General features: G+C 37.8%; 2 protein-coding genes across 9 annotated transcripts in view; one reads left to right on the forward strand and one right to left on the reverse strand.

The window, feature by feature from the left end:
* LOC135211136 (beta-1,4-glucuronyltransferase 1-like) overlaps positions 1 to 14,765 on the reverse strand; it is a 90,791-nt gene extending 76,026 nt beyond the window's left edge. Inside the window, exons 1-2 of the mRNA XM_064244289.1 lie at positions 14,659 to 14,765; positions 10,755 to 11,307 (exon numbers count right to left, since the gene is read on the reverse strand). Of these exons, the coding sequence (XP_064100359.1) occupies positions 10,755 to 10,796 (42 nt within the window). The 5' untranslated portion in view covers positions 10,797 to 11,307; positions 14,659 to 14,765. The remainder of the gene's footprint in view (positions 1 to 10,754; positions 11,308 to 14,658) is intronic.
* LOC135211135 (uncharacterized) overlaps positions 1 to 20,000 on the forward strand; it is a 190,385-nt gene that overhangs the window by 63,056 nt on the left and 107,329 nt on the right. Inside the window, exon 1 of one of the 8 annotated variants that reach the window (XM_064244288.1) lies at positions 15,183 to 15,285. The exons of the other annotated variants lie outside the window; for them this stretch is intronic. The gene's annotated coding sequence lies outside the window, so the exon portion shown is untranslated. Of the gene's footprint in view, positions 1 to 15,182; positions 15,286 to 20,000 lie in introns of those variants that run through there. 8 annotated transcript variants of the gene reach the window in all.

Raw genomic sequence — 20,000 nt, forward strand, 5'->3', positions numbered from 1 at the left:
TAATGTTTTAAAAGGTTTTTCTATTTGTTCTGTATGTTGACGGAATGATTAAATACAATAAAATGGCATCGGGAGTCGAGACAGGTATGCTTATCGTTTCTGAAAGTTAATTATCTATTATCATTGTTAATTTATGCTGGTGAAAAGCAGATTGAAGGCCTCGACATTGTATATTTATCATAACGATGAGTGAAAAATCAGTCAAGTATAGAAACCAAAGACGTGGAAATGTCCCGAGAACGTGAAATATTTCGTGGTTAGTTTTTAATGGTTGCGAAAGAATATTCAGTGTTTGAAATCTGATGTCGTCGCATCGTTCATGGTCGAGATATCCGAAACATCTTCAGTATTTTCTAGTAATTTTTAGTGGTAAAATTCTTTTTCTTAGCTTAATCCCTATCCGAGGTTGTAGTTTCTAATGAGCCTTTACCGGGTGTTTAAGTTCCTCGTTGGACGAGTGGATTTCGCGCTGGGCTACCAATCCGATGGTCCGATGTTCAATTCTCGGCTCGGCCAACTCGGAATCAGAGGAATTTATTTCTGGTGATAAAAATTCGTTTCTCGATATAATGTGGTTCGGATCCCACAATGAGCTGTAAGTCCCGTGCTAGGTAACCAATTGGTTCCTAGCCACGTAAAAATATCTAATCCTTCGGGCCAGACCCTAGGAGAGCTGTTAGTCAGCTTGGTGGTCTGGTAAAACTAAGATATACTTAACTTTACCGGGTGTTTCCAATACTCACCGAGTGGTTCTTGTAATAAAACAGTAAGAAAAACACTGTAGTTAACCTTGGATATTCTACCGCAGACGACTCCACACGTATCTAAATATTTGTTTTGTCTGTGAGTAATAGATTGCTTAAGTAATGAACTTCACGTTTCTCTCTAATAAATTCTTATAGAATAATATACATTACAACGTAATGTACTTGATACAATTACGGCGTAATTAAAAAAAGACTTGACTATTCATGTCCGGTTTTTTGAAGGACAAGTACTCTAGTTCTTATATTTTCGCATACTATATTTAAAATTGCATTTACCCTACTGTATAAACTTTCATCGTCGTAACCAAATACACTAGCTCTCCTTGTGATCTCTTAAGCATCACCTATAAAACATTCAGCGAGCATTGGCAAGCCCTATGAGAGCTGTTACTCAGCTCATGGTCTTGTTAAACGTCAGGCCGTGGAATTCTCCGCCTTCTATTGAATTCCGTGATTCCTAAGTTATATGTTTTCTTCCGAGGTTGTTTATTTTTTTACTTCTTTTACTTGGTTGTGGGACGACTGACCCCAAAATATCCGAAGAAGTTATTTATGAATCCCAGTGAACTTTTTGTGTTGTGTGTGGAGGGGGGGGGGGGGGGGGGTGTCGGGGTGGGGCTGAGTTAGACACCGAAATGGGCCAGGGACGAATGTAAAAGATTTTGAGTTGAATTGAATTTTTTTTTAGTATCTGCATTTGTGTTTCTTGACGATATCTCCTGACGTAATCCTACGGAAAGCTTCATTGCTACTGGCCACTTTTCATGTCTTGACGTAACACCACGTTCGTTTCATCCAGTAGAGTTGTATAGAGAATTTCCAAGCTTTCTACTCCGACTGAATCTGGATTACCATGTAACATTTTAAACACTGATGGCAGAGTTCACGATTCCTGAGCAAGTTTAAAGACCGAAAGATTGGAAATTGATGTCGACGTTAAAAAGAGTCAGGAAGGACTGGGGTCTTCCAACGCAGTAAAAATGAAGTACACTAACTGTTAAGGACAAAAGAACTTCAGCATCAGTGAGCATGTCTCCACGCGCACGCGACGCGTAATTTGTTTCGGTTTCTTCGACGTGCGATTGATGTGCTTGATGTGATTGCACGGAATGGCCGGAAAGTCGACCTGGTAACACGCAGACCTGATCGACATTGCAACAAACAGAAAACAGTGGACTGAATGCAGAGCCCTTGTACGAATCATTCAATCTACAGAAAACGTAAAATCTAGTATGCAACTTAAAAAGACTGAGATATAAGGAAGGCATTAGTTTACTATGGTTGATGAGGTAACTGTGTAAATTGGCTTTTTTAGTGTAAAAACTCATTTTATAAAGTTTCTTATGTATTCTCGTCCTTTTTGCAAATGCAGCAAGTTTCTTCGCAATGCGGAAAGTCCGTCTTGTCGTTGTTTTCAGCATTTTTCAATATGATTTACCGTTTTTTCCTATGAACCTGCTTCGCGCCTTATGGCTAGCAGAAGTCGTCTTAAGAAGAACTATTTTCAAACTACATTCCTGATCTTTGGCTGCGTCATGTATCCTTATTGGTACTTACGAGTTTTGCATTTGCATGCATGCGATGCCATCTCAACCCTCTTGGCGTGCAGATCCGAGGAAGGGAAGGCTTAACTTTTTTTTTTATTTTCTTTCTTTGTTGCACTGTCCTTTAATAATGAGATGGGAAAACAGGAACTATGGTTGCTGAAAAATCCACAATTTTGTTTAGACACCAAGACTCTTTAGAAGGCGTTTTAGTTTCCGTATTGGAGCAGTTTGGAATATTATTGAAAAAAAAGAAGTATCCCCACGTAGTTTATTGATCTGAATATCCTCGACTCTCAGAAGCAAGCTGAATTTTTCAGAATGTGTGAGTGCTCAGTGGTTTTCAGGACATTTCATTCAAAACATGAAGGTTGTTTCGGTGAAACCTTTAGGGAATGCGGCTTGTCAAGGCGCAGGAAGAAATGCTCAAAATGTTTGGAAAAGTTCCAGGAGCGAATGTGGTGGGTTTTGGCAGAATAAAACGTTTCCTAGTGATATTCTTAGTTACAATTAAACCTTGGTGACGTCCATGGCAGAGTATTTTTTTGTATTAAAGCTTTAATAGTTGTATTTTTACTTTTATGATGGAGTTCTGGATTCGACTTCACACAGATAGGTGGGATTTATTTCTCGTTACAACGGCAACAGAACGATTGGAGAGGACTGACTTCCAGGATATTAACTCCACGAGAATCCAGGTTAAAATAAAAGTCTGTTTTTTTTCCATTTCTAGGCTTCTTCGGGATTAGGCATTAAAACGACTTAATGTTGTTTCCCCTATCTGTTGACGCTTGCTCTTTAAGGAATTATATTATCATTGTTTATTACCTGTGTCAGAGGCCAGTTCGAGGTGGCGCTGTTAGATTAGGCTGGGGCACACCGATTATGTGACGATAGAGTGGTTTAAGATTTTATTACACTGATGCCCAGAACCGGCATTGTTGAATGAATCCAGAATACCGGACATTAAACTTGAATAAATGCAAAAGTATATAACTTTACGAACATTTCCTGAGATTTCTACTACGTTCTCCAGTTCAGGGTAATTCGTTGCAACAATATTATCTCGACAACCATTGGGAATCGTAGCACCTCAGTGGCGTGATCGGTATGGTCTTGGCCTGCCACCTCGGCGTCCGTGAGTTCGATTCTCGGGCATTCCATCGAGGTGTGAGAGATGTGTATTTCTGGTGGTAGAAGTTCACGCTCGACGTGGTTGGGAAGTCACGTAAAGCCGTTGGTCCTGTTGCTGAATAACCACTGGTTCCATGCAACGTAAAAACACCATACAAACATTAGGAATCGTAGCGTTTTTGGCGCACAAATCCACTCATTGTAGCTTCAGACGACTGAGATATTATAATGAATCGCCGGAATTTTGCGGCCATGGAGTCGCCGAGAGGGGAAATACTACGTAGGTAGGAAACATTCCGATCCGCGTAGGAAAAGCTCTCAGTTCGGGTCATTAACTTTTATGATTTCAGAGTTGAACTTAAAAGAAAAACTTGTTAATGGACATCGAGCAAGCACGTACTGGCAACTGAGAGATGCGCTGTTTCAAACACAATTCTTTACTGCCCACTATTGTAAATCACGATTTCACGTCGAATAGTGATTTACAAGACCTTCCACGTTGACTAGAGAGAGAGAGAGAGAGAGAGAGAGAGAGAGAGAGAGAGAGAGAGAGAGAGATTATCTAAAGTATATATTAATGATGATATGCATAAATTCACTACCACGTATAGCAGCTATGTATGTGCTGCAGCACAAGCTCGGAATTTTTAATAATTTTCATTCATAAAAATTTAGTATTCAGTGACAGGTTGTGGGCTGTACAAGAGAAGAAGGGGGGGAGAGCTCTGAGAAAAATAGGGGGGGGGGGTGGGGGGGAGGTTGCTCCGTTTGGAGGAAGGATAAGAATCACTATTGAAGAGGTTACACGAGATAAATCTCTCTTATTGTCTCGGTTTGGACGCAACATGAGGAAACCATGACGAATAGCATTGAAAGCGAGCGAGAACTTTCGGTCATTTTCTCAAATTCGTCGAGCATTCATGATTCGGGTTCTCTGTCAGAGCTATAAAGAAACCCGCCACCAATTCTCTGTCATTCAATCCTTATGCTTTTGGATACGTTCGCGAAAAGGTGCCAAAGAAAACCAATCTTTTGCTTCAAAGTTATTTAACAAATATTGACGTGGAAAGATTGGGAGGCATTTCAGGGAAAAGGTGAAAAAATATATCAAAGGAAATAATGTGATATTTGGAGGTTAGATATAATTCGAAAACGGATGCTTGCAAAAAGGATGAACTTCAACAAAACGAAGGAACATTAGGATGATATTTAAACACTCGCCTGCAAAGTAGTAAAACAATATATATATATTGCTATGAAAGTCAGATACGGACGAGAGAAATTTGGCAGGTTAACTAAGGAATCACCACTGGTTCCATGCAACGTAAAAACACCATACAAACATTAGGAATCGTAGCGTTTTTGGCGCACAAATCCACTCATTGTAGCTTCAGACGACTGAGATATTATAATGAATCGCCGGAATTTTGCGGCCATGGAGTCGCCGAGAGGGGAAATACTACGTAGGTAGGAAACATTCCGATCCGCGTAGGAAAAGCTCTCAGTTCGGGTCATTAACTTTATGATTTCAGAGTTGAACTCAAAAGAAAAACTTGTTAATGGACATCGAGCAAGCACGTACTGGCAACTGAGAGATGCGCTGTTTCAAACACAATTCTTTACTGCCCACTATTGTAAATCACGATTTCACGTCGAATAGTGATTTACAAGACCTTCCACGTTGGGACTATAGAGAGAGAGAGAGAGAGAGAGAGAGAGAGAGAGAGAGAGAGAGAGAGAGAGAGAGATTATCTAAAGTATATATTAATGATGATATGCATAAATTCACTACCACGTATAGCAGCTATGTATGTGCTGCAGCACAAGCTCGGAATTTTTAATAATTTTCATTCATAAAAATTTAGTATTCAGTGACAGGTTGTGGCTGTACAAGAGAAGAAGGGGGGAGAGCTCTGAGAAATTAGGGGGGGTGGGGGGGGGGGGGGGGAGGGGGGGGGGAGGTTGCTCCGTTTGGAGGAAGGATAAGAATCACTATTGAAGAGGTTACACGAGATAAACCTCTCTTATTGTCTCTGTTTGGACGCAACATGAGGAAACCACGACGAATAGCATTGAAAGCGACCGAGAACTTTCGGTCATTTTCTCAAATTCGTCGAGCATTCTTGATTCGGGTTCTCTGTCAGAGCTATAAAGAAACCCGCCACCAATTCTCTGTCATCTTTCAATCCTTATGCTTTTGGATACGTTCGCGAAAAGGTGCCAAAGAAAACCAATCTTTTGCTTCAAAGTTATTTACATCTGACGTGGAAGATTGGGAGCATTCAGGGAGAAGGTGAAAAAAAATTATATCAAAGGAAATAATGAGATATTTGAGGTTAGATATAATTTCGAGGCATGCTTGCAAAAAGGATGAAACTTCAACAAAACGAAGGAACATTAGGATGATTTAAACACCTCGCCTGCCAAAGTAGTAAAACAATAATATATATATTGCTATAAAGTCAGATACGGACGAGAGAAATTTGGCAGGTTAACTAAGGAATCACTAGGGTCGTAATGCTCAATACAATATACATATATGTATTTCATATATATGTATATATGTATATATATATATATATATATATATATCTAATAAAAGGAGCCATAAAAAACACCAAAATGTAGAGAGAAAAGTACTATATTTCAGAGACTGCTGTCTCTCTCTTCAGGTATATGAATGAGAAAAGTTTACAGAAAAGGTGGTATTTATACCAAGAGATTCGTCCACAAGTAAGCCAATTTAGGTCACTACAATAATAAATAAAGCAATAAAACCCAAACATGCTGTGGATGAGATACGTGGATGATACTAACATTTTGGGATAATAAGTGGGTAATTTTAATGAATTCCTCTCAAAATTTAAACGCATTAGTGCCCAGCATCAAATTTAAAGTTGAATGGGAAACAGACAACAAAATTCCTTTTCTTGATGTTTTAATAATCAGAGACACGACAGAATACAAATTTACCCTTATATACAGAAAAAACCAACGTTCTCACTTTCATATATTCACTACCTTTAGCTATCATGATAATAAACTATCAAGATATGTCTAGCCAGCAACCTATCCTAAGATGCCTTACGAATTTGTTCCCCAGATTTCCTGGAAAAAGAATTTGAACTAATTCGCAAGCAACTTTCATCTTTAAAGTATCCTGACCATATAATTGAGAACAAAGCAATTCAAAAAGCAAACGTAATTTTCTACCGACCCCCTAAAGACAAGACCAGAGACACACCCAACAATAAAATAAAAATTCCCCACCTGGAGACGATTAAGAGAGTAAACTCACACCCTTGGGAAATCCAACCCTTTTGCATTTACCTACCCAAATACCTTAGCCAAATCCCTGATTAACGTCCAACAAAAGACATCGCCCAAAAGACTCTGGGGTATATGAGATCCCATGCCAGGACTGTGACCAATCTTACATCGGATTTACAGGTAAATCACTTCCCCAGAGATTAATACAACACAAACGGTCAGTTAGGTATGGACAACAGAACTCGGCTATTTTCAATCATATAAATGAACATAACCATAGAATAAACTGGAATATATCACGTGTAATTTATAGCAGCAACTGCCGGTACAAGAGTCAAATGATGGAATCGGCCTTAATAAAAGAGAAGCAGGTAATGAACATCTCAAAAGGGAATTGGACATCAGACATCGTCGACGCAGTGTTCATTCAAACAACGCTAAGAAGATTAAAGGAAGATTATCAGCGGGGGTGACCTAAATTGGGCTTACTTGTGGACGAATCTCTTGGTATAAATACCACCTTTTCTGTAAACTTTTCTCATTCATATACCTGAAGAGAGAGACAGCAGTCTCTGAAATAAGTACTTTTCTCTCTACATTTTGGTGTTTTTATGGGCTCCTTTTATTAGATGGAATTGTTGTTACAGAACACTTTTACCAGTCATATATATATATATATGCGCAATCATAAGCAATTATTTATTACTTCCGTAACATCTGTGTTCTTGAATATTTATGCTTAAAGACATCGACGGGCTGGCGCCTTTATGCGTTATCTATATACAATATATACATTATGTATATGTATATAAATCATAAATCAAACTAGTTGTTTAAGGAGATATAGGGTATATATGCGACTGAGAAGTATTTGAGAGAAGCGTGTTAATGGCCATCGAGGAAGCACGTACTGGGAATGAGATATTGCACTGTTTCAAATACAGTTCTTTACTGCCCACTATTGTAAATCACAATTTCACGTCGAATAGTGATTTACAACACCCACGTTGACTTGGGGAGAGAGAGAGAGAGAGAGAGAGAGAGAGAGAGAGAGAGAGAGAGAGAGAGAGAGAGCCCTCTGTGAAAATATGCCCACAAAGGCCGACAACGAAAAGTTTTCCCCAGTCGCGTGGGAGGATATATGTGACCGCGATTACGTGACTCCTGAGAGACCGTTGCTTCATATTTCAAGAGGAAGGTCTATTGATTTGGCTTTCTCTTTCTTTTCGTTTTTTCCCCTGTCTGGTCTAGGAGAGGTCATTCGGTTGCTTGTCCCATTGGCCTCTGGAAGTACGAAAAACAAAAAGAATGACAATGATTAACATTGAAACAGCCGATTCTGAAGTAGTGACATGAGTATGTTGTCAAGACGTTATGAAATAGTCTTACCTGAAAAGAAATAAAAAAGTATAACATTTCCCATACAACACTAAAATTCTCCATATGCTTCTCGTATAGACAACAATCTTTGTACACTTGATGGTGCACATACTCACGCGCGAATATATATATATATATATATATATATATATATATAATATATATATGTATATATATATATATATATATATATATATATATATATATATATTTAATTGAGAAGTATCGTTTCTGGGTGTAAATTCAATTCTTATTATTATTATTATTATTATTATTATTATTATTATTATTATTATTATTATTATTATTATTATTAATATCTATACATTATTATGCAACGTGATATCGTCGTCTGACGTGTCCGTGTTGCTGTTATTAACAGGCCACCAAGAATAGTCATGGAACCCCTTGATTTATTATATTACGTACACACACACACACACACACACACATATATATATATATATATATATATATATATATATATATATATATATATATATATATATATTCTTCTTTCGAGATTATTAGTTCTCTTGTATAGCAGGGTCGGCCGCTCGAGTGAACTTTCTCCATCTTTTTCTATTCCTTACATCTTCTTCCCCAAGTCCCACATAAACCCATATCCCTCCTCGCCCCATCCATCCATCTGATCCGCTGACGAGATATATATGTATGATATACATAATATATATATATATATACTATATATATATATATATATATATATATATATATATATATATATAAATTTTATATCGGATAAAGCCCCATGAAATATTTAAAATTATTTGAGACCCGAATATTTGCGATTTTCAAGCCTATATTTTATACATACTATATACATGTGTTTGTGTGTGTACTACAGGGAAAATTAATGCAATGGGTATATAACCTGACCGGTTTCGTATTTAGTGTTCGTAGAAATGGTGTTGTCTTACGAATACTCAAGACGAAACGGTTCAGGATTTACATCCAGTCTTTCTATTTCCTTGTGAACATCTACACGTGCACATCGCATGTTATTGAAATTTGAAACATGTATGTGTGCACATGGTAGACATACACACGCACACATATAATATATATATATATATATATATATATATATATATATATATATATATATATATATATATATATATGCAACAATTATTCAGAGATTATGATACTAAGTTACAGGAATATACTCATGTGCGTACATAAAAGCACATATTTAGGTAAATGAGTAATATATATATATATATATATATATATATATATATATATATATATAGTATATATATATTGTTCATTACCTAAATATGTGCTTTTATGTACGCACATGAGTATATGTTCCTGTAACGTAGTATCATAATCTCTGAATAATTTTTGCACAAAAAAGTATGAGCCAAATAAAAGATAATTCTCCGTCTACCCTACCATCCTTCGCCCTCCTTTCTTACACCCCCCCTCCCCCCCCCCCCCCCACACCCCCCCGCCCCGCCCCGCCCCATACAGATCTTTGTCTCGACCAGGTATTTTTCTCTCCTTCGAGGGATTAAACGAGATTAGGCTAACTTTAATTCCAGCCGTGTAATTGTCTCCGTGCATGAAATGTACTTACTTAACGCAATGCTAACACGTGAGGTGAAAATAAATTTCGTGATGCGGAGATATAATGACTGAATGCAAATCGTGACCCAGGTTTCACCGAGGAGCTAGCTAAGGTCAGGGAGAAAAAACAAACCAAGGCTGTCTGGTCTAGTATTCGTTTAAATGGTTGAAATAAGCAAGCGAAAGACTTACCTGTAACCTCATTCTGTTTCTGTATTTTGTTCTTCTTGGTCTGTTGTGGCTACGGTTGCATATTGCCGTATCACTCTCAATGATTTATTGTCGCAAGCATTATCAGAAAGTACGGCGTTTGGATCCATGACATATTGTTGTCAAGTACAGATTTTTTCCCTTTACCTGGATACTGAAATTTCAAAAATTCCTGCAGAGATTTAGGGCTAAATAGGAATCTGAACAGATTGTAGATTATACACTTGTCAGCGAAGTCAGTGTAATTCACTTGTCACAAAAACCATTCTCTGTTACTTAAAGTAATATTAAACTAGCAAAATCATTTGTCTACCTGTTCATTAAGATCCAACTCGGTATCCTTGTTCTTCAGACCTTTGGTATCAGTGCAGTGTTCTTCTGAAGTCAATGAAGCAACCACTAGTTCATCCACACACTTCAACTTAGGTTCCCTGGTGGCAGGTGACCAAGAGAACTTGGTGTCTTAATGTATTAAGCTCACTCTAAATAGTACAGTGCCTACCAAGTGAAGTCCCCAAGTACTTCCTCCAGTTGTACAAACCTACCTTTTGCATACATAAACAACTAGACCTGGGCATACTATGTTGAACGATATATAGAAAACAGCCACAGTAAACGACTTGGCTGATGTTCACAAAAGAGATGCATGAATACGCACGTTTTCCTGGCGATGAGTAATGTAGAGCAGTAAAAGAAGAAAATGGTTTGTTTATAATTTCCATAAGCGGGGAGCATTGGGAATATATATACACGTTCTCCAAAATATATTGCTTGTATTGTGAGTGACTCAACACGTATGGAACTGCGAAGAATAAGAGAATGGAAAAAACTACATTTATCAAATAAATCTTACCTTTATCAAAATTCCCGGATGGATGATCATTCCATGCGTCATTTCCTTCTTTCGTCTCTTAATTTCCTTTTACAGCGCGTGTTCTTCCGCGTCCTGCCACTTCCTTGTCATTTTGACGGTTCATATTTTCGTCTTTCACTTTTCCTGAATTTCATCTTATTGCTTTCATTGTCGCGCCGGAAGAGCATTCCGAAAACATGGCTAAGTTTCAAGGAAGACGATCAGGAAAGTTCACTTAATTAAGGGATTCCCTGCACCTGAAAACGTCTCTTAGGAATTGACTGAAGATGGCTGTAGTCGATGGCTGATTTAAGCTTCTCTATAATCATCAATTTCACTTTCGGTTTAGCATCTGAATCTTTAACACTGCATGCATCTTATTTTTCATTTTTTCAGGCAGTGCTAGTAATGGCACAACAATTCCCTTCTTCTGCTAATATCGTTATCAGGTAGCTTCATTGGTTATAATTTGTTGTATATAATGAAGGTATGTTTTGTTCTTCTCCAGGTAATTTACACAAATCGCTTCCATATTAGATATCAGATTATGGACCTTAACCACATAATTATTAGTTAAATATCAACAAAATTCTAATCATATATGTAATACATATATATAGACATACATATATATAAAATGTGTGTGTGTTTTTATTAAGAATAAGATGGCTCGTAAAAACTTAATGTTTTGACAAGTCATAATTTTAGCTTCTCCATTTGTGTTCCGAGAATTCAATCACCATCTTGAAAAATAACGGCCAGGAAGCGTGACTGGAATCACAACATTAATCCCCATCAGAATTAAGACTGAAACAGAATATATGGTAAAAAAATGCTTTAAATGTAAAGAACAAGATCGTCAAATCAATGAGCGCTGTCATTATGACATTATGAAGTTCCTAGCTGGACGAGTGGGTGAAGTATTTGCCTACCGATCTGGTAGCCCGAGTTCGCACTCAACTACCGCCTGTGCGGAATCAGATGAATGTATGTCTGGTGGTTTAAAATACATTTCCCGATATGATGTGGTTCGGATCCCAGAATAAGCTGTAGGTCCCGTTGCTAAGTAACCAATTGGCTCCTGGCAACGTAAATAAAAATCTAATTCTTCGGGCCAGCCCTAGGAGAGCTGTTAATCAGCTCAGTGGACTGGTTAAACTAAGATATACTTATGACATTATGAGCAAGAACCTGAATTTCATTCCAAGAGAGGAAAAGTATAGCGCAAAAGGACTCAAAATTAAAACACGGCAGCAGTATCAAGGGCAGAAGAAAAAGAAGAAGAAGAAGAAAACATGCGTGTGACAGTAATACGTGCGAAATTACATAACAACTGTATAGCAACGAAAATCAAATGCAAAAATAGACACGAGAGCTCACTGACAGAGGCTACACAGTTCAGATGCAGAACCATAACACTTTGCGTAACAGCCCATCGCACCCCGCCCCCCCCCCCCCCCGCCAATTCTACACTTCTCAGTGCTATTGTCGGTTGCTCTTCCTTTCCCTAGTGTTAGTTCAGTGTCTCTTACGTATAAGCTTCCCTCTCAGTGAATTCTGATCTCCTTACTTTTGCTTCTCTGTCATATGTGCAATTATTATGTCATTTTGCACATGTTACTACCGTTGGTGCAAGTCTGTCTGCTGCCGTGTTCTAATTTACTTAAGCACCTTTGTGTTATTTTTTTATTGTTTTGGAATATTAATTCAGTTCTTTCCTGATAGCTCCAGTGCATATTTATGTGGTCATTTATTTATTTCCGTTTTCTTTCGTGTTTCATTTCCCGTCATTTTTGACTTTGCATTAAACTGGATCATTCTTTACGTATAATGACTTCATGTCAAGCATGGTTGACCATATACTTTGGTTTTAGTCTGCCTATGGATTTCTAAGGCTTTCTTCTTTATAGTCATGATGATGGCCAATAAATTAATCAAACGTCGGTGAGGCAAATATATTTGTAGCTTGACATGTTAAAGTTTTACTTTCCATTTTATACACACACACACACACCACACACACACACATATATATATATATATATATATATATATATATATATATCACATATGTATATATATATATTATATATATATATATATATATATATATATATATATATATATATCAGGATGAAGAGGTAAAAGCACGTCTCACGTATGTACAAGTTTTAGCTGACGTTTCACATCTCGTGATGTATCTTCAAGGCTGGAGAAATTAATCTTTTACTGTAAATACATGAACCAAAGTCACTAATATACCATAAACGTTTTTTAAAATTTTTAAAATTAAGTCACTATTTTATACAAATACCATAAAAACACACGGAAGACTAAAAGAAGCACCTACCAAGCGAGAGCTAAAAAGTGACTCAAAGAGAAAGAGAGGAAATATAAACATGAAAATACTTTCATTCGACTTTCGGAGAAACTGGCTACAGAAGAGGCTAGAATTCACGTTCTTTCTTTAGTCCAGTTTGAGTTTAAATTTATTGTTTACTATTTCTGCTCATATAACTAAATTGGCATTACGAATAGCTAGCTACCTAGTAGAGATTAAATATGAATTTATTAAAATAAGGAAGGATGATTATGAATGTCGGTGAAGTAAGGGCGTGAATATTCAAATAAACGGCACGAAAGGAAATTCCGATGTCTCCTTTAGAAGAGAAGACTGCTTTTCCGACTAATCAGATGTGTTTTTGTGTCTAGTCGAACGTGGTGTTGTGGCTGACTCGTCTTATGCAAGCACGTTTTCCGGCATCTCCTCATGTCGTCAAACTTTGCACCAAGTAACCAGACGCTTTCTGGTGCAGGCAAACGTAGGTTACATTTATTATATTAGCGAGAAACGCAAATTGTGCTCGTGTATTAAGGAAATTTCGCAGACTACAAACATTCATCTCTCCAATTTTTGCCACCAGCATGGGTCACTTGGTGTAAAATGTAAAGGTTTGGTAGCAAAGTTTCAAAAATGTGAGAAACCTTATTCGTATGACACGGAATGTTCTTAACCGTCATAAGGTCCATCTGCCCTTTACATCTCGGAGATGCTGACAAATTTGTCTGCGGTTACGTCTCTTTTGTCGATGCCCTGAGATGCTTAAGGCTGGGTTATTTTCAGTAGCTTTACAAGATTATTTTAGCATGTATTATAATTTTTGCAATTTCCCATTACAACTATGTATATATATATATATATATATATATATATATATATATATATATATATATATATATATATATATATATATATATATATATATATATATATATATATATATATATATATATATATATATAGAGAGAGAGAGAGAGAGAGAGAGAGAGAGAGAGAGAGAGAGAGAGAGAGAGATTATAAAGGATAACCCAGTGTCACAGGAAATAACGGCTAGAGAGCGTAACCGGCCTCACAGCATTAATAGTCGGAATGGGATTACTAAGAGTGAAGTGATGCAGTGTAATAGCGTTCAGAGAGAGAGAAGAGAGAATCATGAAAAGTGAAGCGTTGAGACATCAATGGTCTGAGAGAGAGAGAGAGAGAAGCACTCTTTCGCGTCTACCTGAGAATATAAAGAACTCTTTAATCTTCATTTGGTATTCATTGTCACTATCACGGCGGTGTTGGAATCATATCTGAGCACGATTTCACCTCGTTTTTTTTTCTTCAGTATCACGAACACAAGTCACTCAGACCCTACTGCATGACAAATGCATGTACCAGTTTCTCAAAGCGGTGAAATTACATAATCAACACTGCACTTTCCCCTAAGCATTATGTACATAACACTTGCCAAGCAGTCGTTCCTTTACTTTCTTGCTTTTTACGCTTATAACATCTTTTGTACATCATCGAATGATTTATGCGGTATGTCAGGTTCCAAAATCTCGCCTAAACACTGACATTATTCACGTGTTTCTCATAGCGTCCCCTCCATGTCTGCTTCCCTTCATGTCTGTTTCCTCGACGACTCGCAGACACTACCACTGTTACAAGTGCCAGGTCCTGGCCCATACTGAGTTCTAATTATATCACGCTGCAGTTAAACACGGGCGCCGTGTTTCCGTTTTCTTTGAGGTTACTGTTTTCTACAGGGTTGTATCTGTCAAGGAAACGTCATTCCGTTTTCTGTTGAAGTTGACGTATTACTTACCATAACAATACGATTTGGACACACTTCATGGCTTACCGTTGCCTCTATATCATTGTGCTGATTGTTTATAACTTTAGTGTTTCGGTATCAATCTTTTCATTTTTTTTTAAGTGAGAGCATAGACGTATGACAAAAAAATCATTCTCTCTCTCTCTCTCTCTCTCTCTCTCTCTCTCTCTCTCTCTCTCTTCTTCGTGTTGGAAAAGCTTCTTAAATAATATTGCAGGCCTCGGTCAGTCCTGAGATATGACACTCGAAGACAAAAGGGAGACATCCTGAGATTATGATAACAGCAATTTCCTCCGTTTCCACCGGCTCCCGTATGCCACGACACAAATAACTTCAACTGATCATTCCTCGTCATGTTTTCAACGGATGTAGGTTGAACGTCCAAAACAGCATTTATTTGCCGAATTTAACATGATAATTCCAGTAGTGATGCTTTTAATACTACACTAATATATTAATATATTAGGAGTCTGGTAAGTAGGTCGTGAACGCTCTTGGACGAAAGTAGCATGTTCTAGTTATATGAACTTGTACAGATTTTAAGCTAGTGGTGTAATTTTTTAAGAATGCTATCTGCTCTATTTTCGCTAATATCAACAGTGTGAATCAAAGGCGCAGTGTAATATGTTTATAGTGTGCTAATGGTGCTCTCACGTATTCAGTTTTCCTCTCTTGGCGTCACGGATTTTATTGCGATCCACTTGTACCTACTGGTCATTTTGTATGGATTTTTTTTAGTCAACGAAGAATATAGATTGTAATGATGTTGATACTTATTGTTTGTTGTGAATACTTATATCTGAGGTGTCTGTGACTAGTTAGTTATACGATGACCTTGTAAGAAAGCTCTTTTTTTCTTATTGTTATTATTATTATTATTTTTTTTTTTTTTTTTTTTTTGCGCTATCACAGTCCTCCAATTCGACTGGGTGGTATTTATAGTGTGGGGTTCCGGGTTGCATCCTGCCTCCTTAGGAGTCCATCACTTTTCTTACTATGTGTGCCGTTTCTAGGATCACACTCTTCTGCATGAGTCCTGGAGCTACTTCAGCCTCTAGTTTTTTTCCTAGATTCCTTTTCAGGATCTTGGGATTGTGCCTAGTCTCCTATGATTATGGGTACGATTTCCCAAAAATGGCATATCCCATATCCTTCCTATTTCTATTTTCAGATCTTGATACTTATCCATTTTTTCCCTCTCTTTCTCTTCAACTCTGGTGTCCCATGGTCTGGTCTGTTTGCACGTATCACCCTATCCGTTCTGATACCATAGTCCCAGAGGATCTTTGCCTGATCGTTTTCTATCACTCCCTCAGGTTGGTGCTCGTACCACTTATTACTGCAAGGTAGCTGATGTTTCTTGCACAGGCTCCAGTGGAGGGCTTTTGCTACTGAATCATGCCTCTTTTTGTACTGGTTCTGTGCAAGTGCCGGGCATTCGCTTGCTATGTGGTTTATGGTTTCATTTTTCGTATTGCACTTCCTACATATGGAGATGATTATTTCCGTCTATCGTTCTTTGAACATATCTGGTTCTTAGGGCCTGATCTTGTGCCGCTGTTATCATTCCTTCAGTTTCCTTCTTGAGCTCTCCCCTCTGTAGCCATTGCCATGTGTCATCGCTGGCTAGTTCTTTAGTCTGTCTCATGTATTGTCCGTGCATTGGTTTGTTGTGCCAGTTCTCTGTTCTGTCTGTCATTTCTCCTGTCTCTGTATATTTCTGGGCCTTCGTCTACTTTTATTAGTCCTTCTTCCCATGCACTCTTTAGCGGACTCGTCTTCACTGGTTTTCAGATATTGCCCCAGTGCTCTGTTCTCGCATGTTGACGCAGTCTCTATACTTAGTAGTCCTCTCCCTCCTTCCTTTCGTGTTATGTATAGTCTGTCCGTATTTGCTCTTGGTGTAGTGGCTTTGATATTGTCAATTATTATTATTATTATTATTATTATTATTATTATTATTATTATTATTATTATTATTATTATTATTTGTTCGTATGAACGTATTATTGCAAGGCTTCCAAATATATACCTAGATTTCTTTCGTTCATTAACAACCTTTTCTTACATTGATTCTTCTCTTTCTTTATTGTCGAATGTTAGAGCCTCTTACGTGGAGGGACGTTCGCTAATGCTACTTCATCTATTCAGCCTCTCTGTGGGGCTCTCAGGTCTCTCTGTGACCCCACATCGTTCACACCGGAACCCTCCAAGTCACTATGCTTTGCCTGGTCTGGACCTTGATGTTTAAAACCATCTCAGACGAGTCATCTAGTCTGTGTTCAGGAGGCTGTTCAGGAGGTTCATCGTTCTGTAGTTCGATATGGCTGGCCATTTGCAGATATAATAATATTTTGGAGTTCTCTTTTTTTTTTAAGATAGTTCTTTTTCAGAGATGCATGAATGACGAAAGGCCAGCCAATTGAGAATTCATGAATAACTCACGAGTGGGCCTTTCTGGCTACGAGTTGTCGCTAGCATTTTAGCCACTTTCATTTCTTGGTTGTCATCTTTCTCTTTAAATAAGTGTTAAGAGTTACCGCTCAATATTTTCTATTTAGGGTTTTCAATCGCTGATTCAATATTCTTTGAATAATTCTCTCTCTCTCTCTCTCTCTCTCTCTCTCTCTCTCTCTCTCCTCTCTCTCTCTTTTATATGTTTGTATCATGTAGGTTTAGTTTAATCGGACTAAAGTTATCCATCCGATAAAACATGAAATTTTGTTTTCTTAGATATTATGCTGATTTCTCCTTGTTTACTCTGCTATTGCCTCCCTTCGGTCTGTGGCGTTTTCCATCGTATCTTCTGTTTAACTTACCTTTTGAATTCTGCTGACAGTCAAACCGGTGACAATTACACCGTCAGCAAAAAGGAGGAGGAATTACAAGCATAGCCAAGCTTTCCGAAGCACAACACTGCTGAATAGCATTTGTTTCAAAGCTTCTACCTCAGGAAAGAAAAGTCAACCTTATTAGGACGACAAGTTTTTCGAGGGTTTCATCGTTATTTCCTTTTCGTGCTCAGAAATTTTCATGATATTCCCGCTCCTGATCTGTTTGAGTGTGTGTGCGCGTGCGTATGTGTGTGTGTGTGTGTCAGAGAGATAGAGAGAGGGAGGTCACTGGGCGTGGGGGGGCGGGGTACGAGTCGCGTGGAGGCGGTTGGACTTTTAGATATCCATTATTCTGTAATAAAAGATGGAGCGTCCATCCACGAAATGAGCTTATCAATGACAAAAGGGCTTGAATTTTATTGAGGAAATTGTTTTTATTTTTTCTTTCACAGTAGGGGTAAATGGAAAAAGTATATTGTTATAGTAAATGCACTGAGATTACATCATTCTTTTCTATATACATTACAATTCAACTTAAGTTACCGTCTAAGACATGTATATTTATATGCACTGTGGAAAGAGAGAGAGAGAGACAGAGAGAGAGAGAGAGAGAGAGAGAGAGAGAGAGAGAGAGAAGAGAGGTATTACATAGTCATTACACAGTCCTTTATTTCTTGGGTCAAGCTGGTGTTCGAGCCCATGAAAATCATGAGTGTTTGTGATTTGATTACTGCTGACGGTCATTCTGCATCTGCTATTAGTAGTGAGTAACAGGATGGAGATCGGATAAGGGCTGCTATGTGCCTAAGATAGAGACCCATGTAGACCAAGAGGGTTGCTAGCTGTCATTCTTTAACAAACGGTAAATAGAAAGTACTCAGTGGGAATATCTCTGATCTACCATCTCAGGAAAACGACTAAATGTATAAATTGGATCTTCATCTAAATTCGGAACCATTATGAAATCAGATCAGCTCTCCTTAGATCCACGAGCCTACATATGAACACAATTCCATTGAAGTCCATTTCTAGCTTTTTGAGATTTTTTTTGTGGAGAGACAGACTGAGAAGCATGATTGACTGCATAAGTTCCATCCATCTGCATTGTCTGAGGTAATTACAATATTAGCGATAGGAAAATAATACACCTTAAAGGAAATGAGAACCAACTTAAAATAAATAAAATAGATATGTAGTTTCAATCAAATAAGAGGCCACACAAACCTCGTCTCCGGAGGATGTTGAACCCCGTCAAGAGGGAGTCATGAATATTTGAGAGACACTCTGACGTACAGCAGCCGTTGCGCTCTCCGCTGTCACACACTTACGTAGCCGTGAAGCTCAAGGTCGTCAAGATGATATATTATGCTTTGACATTCTTTTTTTTTTTTTAACTTCAGCAGCCGTTTTTTGGAATCCTTAGCAGTTGGGGTAAATGGAAATGTTATGTCGTGAAGGTGCGCGTAATGCCGGATTCGTACGGTTGCCGTAACGTTTTTTTTTTTTTTTTTTTTTTTTATCTTATATTATTTCATTGTTGAAATTGCCACGTAGCTCCTCAGTTGCCAGCAAAATTCCCATAGAGATAGGACATAGGAGCTTTAATCTAGGAGACATAGTTTGATTTTGATGGTAGAAAGTAAATTACTTTTTTCTTTGTGTTATTTGCTATAACATCTATACATTCATGAAAGGTTATTTTTCAGTTATAGCATAGTTTTCCTTATGGTTTAAAGATTCTATACCATTAAAATTAATAAATCAAGACTTCTTGGTGTGGACTGGTAAGTGTTTTTGTATCAAATGGAAGGGACGAGGCAAGTTGGCAACGTGACGACGTAGTTTGACAGAACTTGTAGAAGTAACTTTTAAGGGTAAAAGGTTGACATTCATCAGGCTATGGAATGTTAAGACACCTAGAGTTGGTGGGTTAGCGGTGAGATGTTGCATTACGGCGATAATAGTTTGAGTGGCTGGTCCGTATTTGAAAGCTATGTTTGGAATATAGAAAGGTTTACAACTGGAAGAGATAGATAACAGGATAATATAAGGGCAAAACAGTGTCGGTTTAGACAGGGAGGAGTGGTTCCGGGTCATGTTTTTATTTTGGAACAGTTTTCAGATGCCTGAACGTATTAAAGAAGTACGAGGGAAACCCTTTTCTCGGCATACAAGGAACTAGTCAAAGCATATGACAGAATTAGTTTAGGAAACATGAGTGTGTTCAGGATGCTCAATTTAGAAAATAA

The sequence above is a fragment of the Macrobrachium nipponense genome, chromosome 4 (genome assembly GCF_015104395.2).
Source record: "Macrobrachium nipponense isolate FS-2020 chromosome 4, ASM1510439v2, whole genome shotgun sequence".
Taxonomy (NCBI): domain Eukaryota; kingdom Metazoa; phylum Arthropoda; class Malacostraca; order Decapoda; family Palaemonidae; genus Macrobrachium; species Macrobrachium nipponense.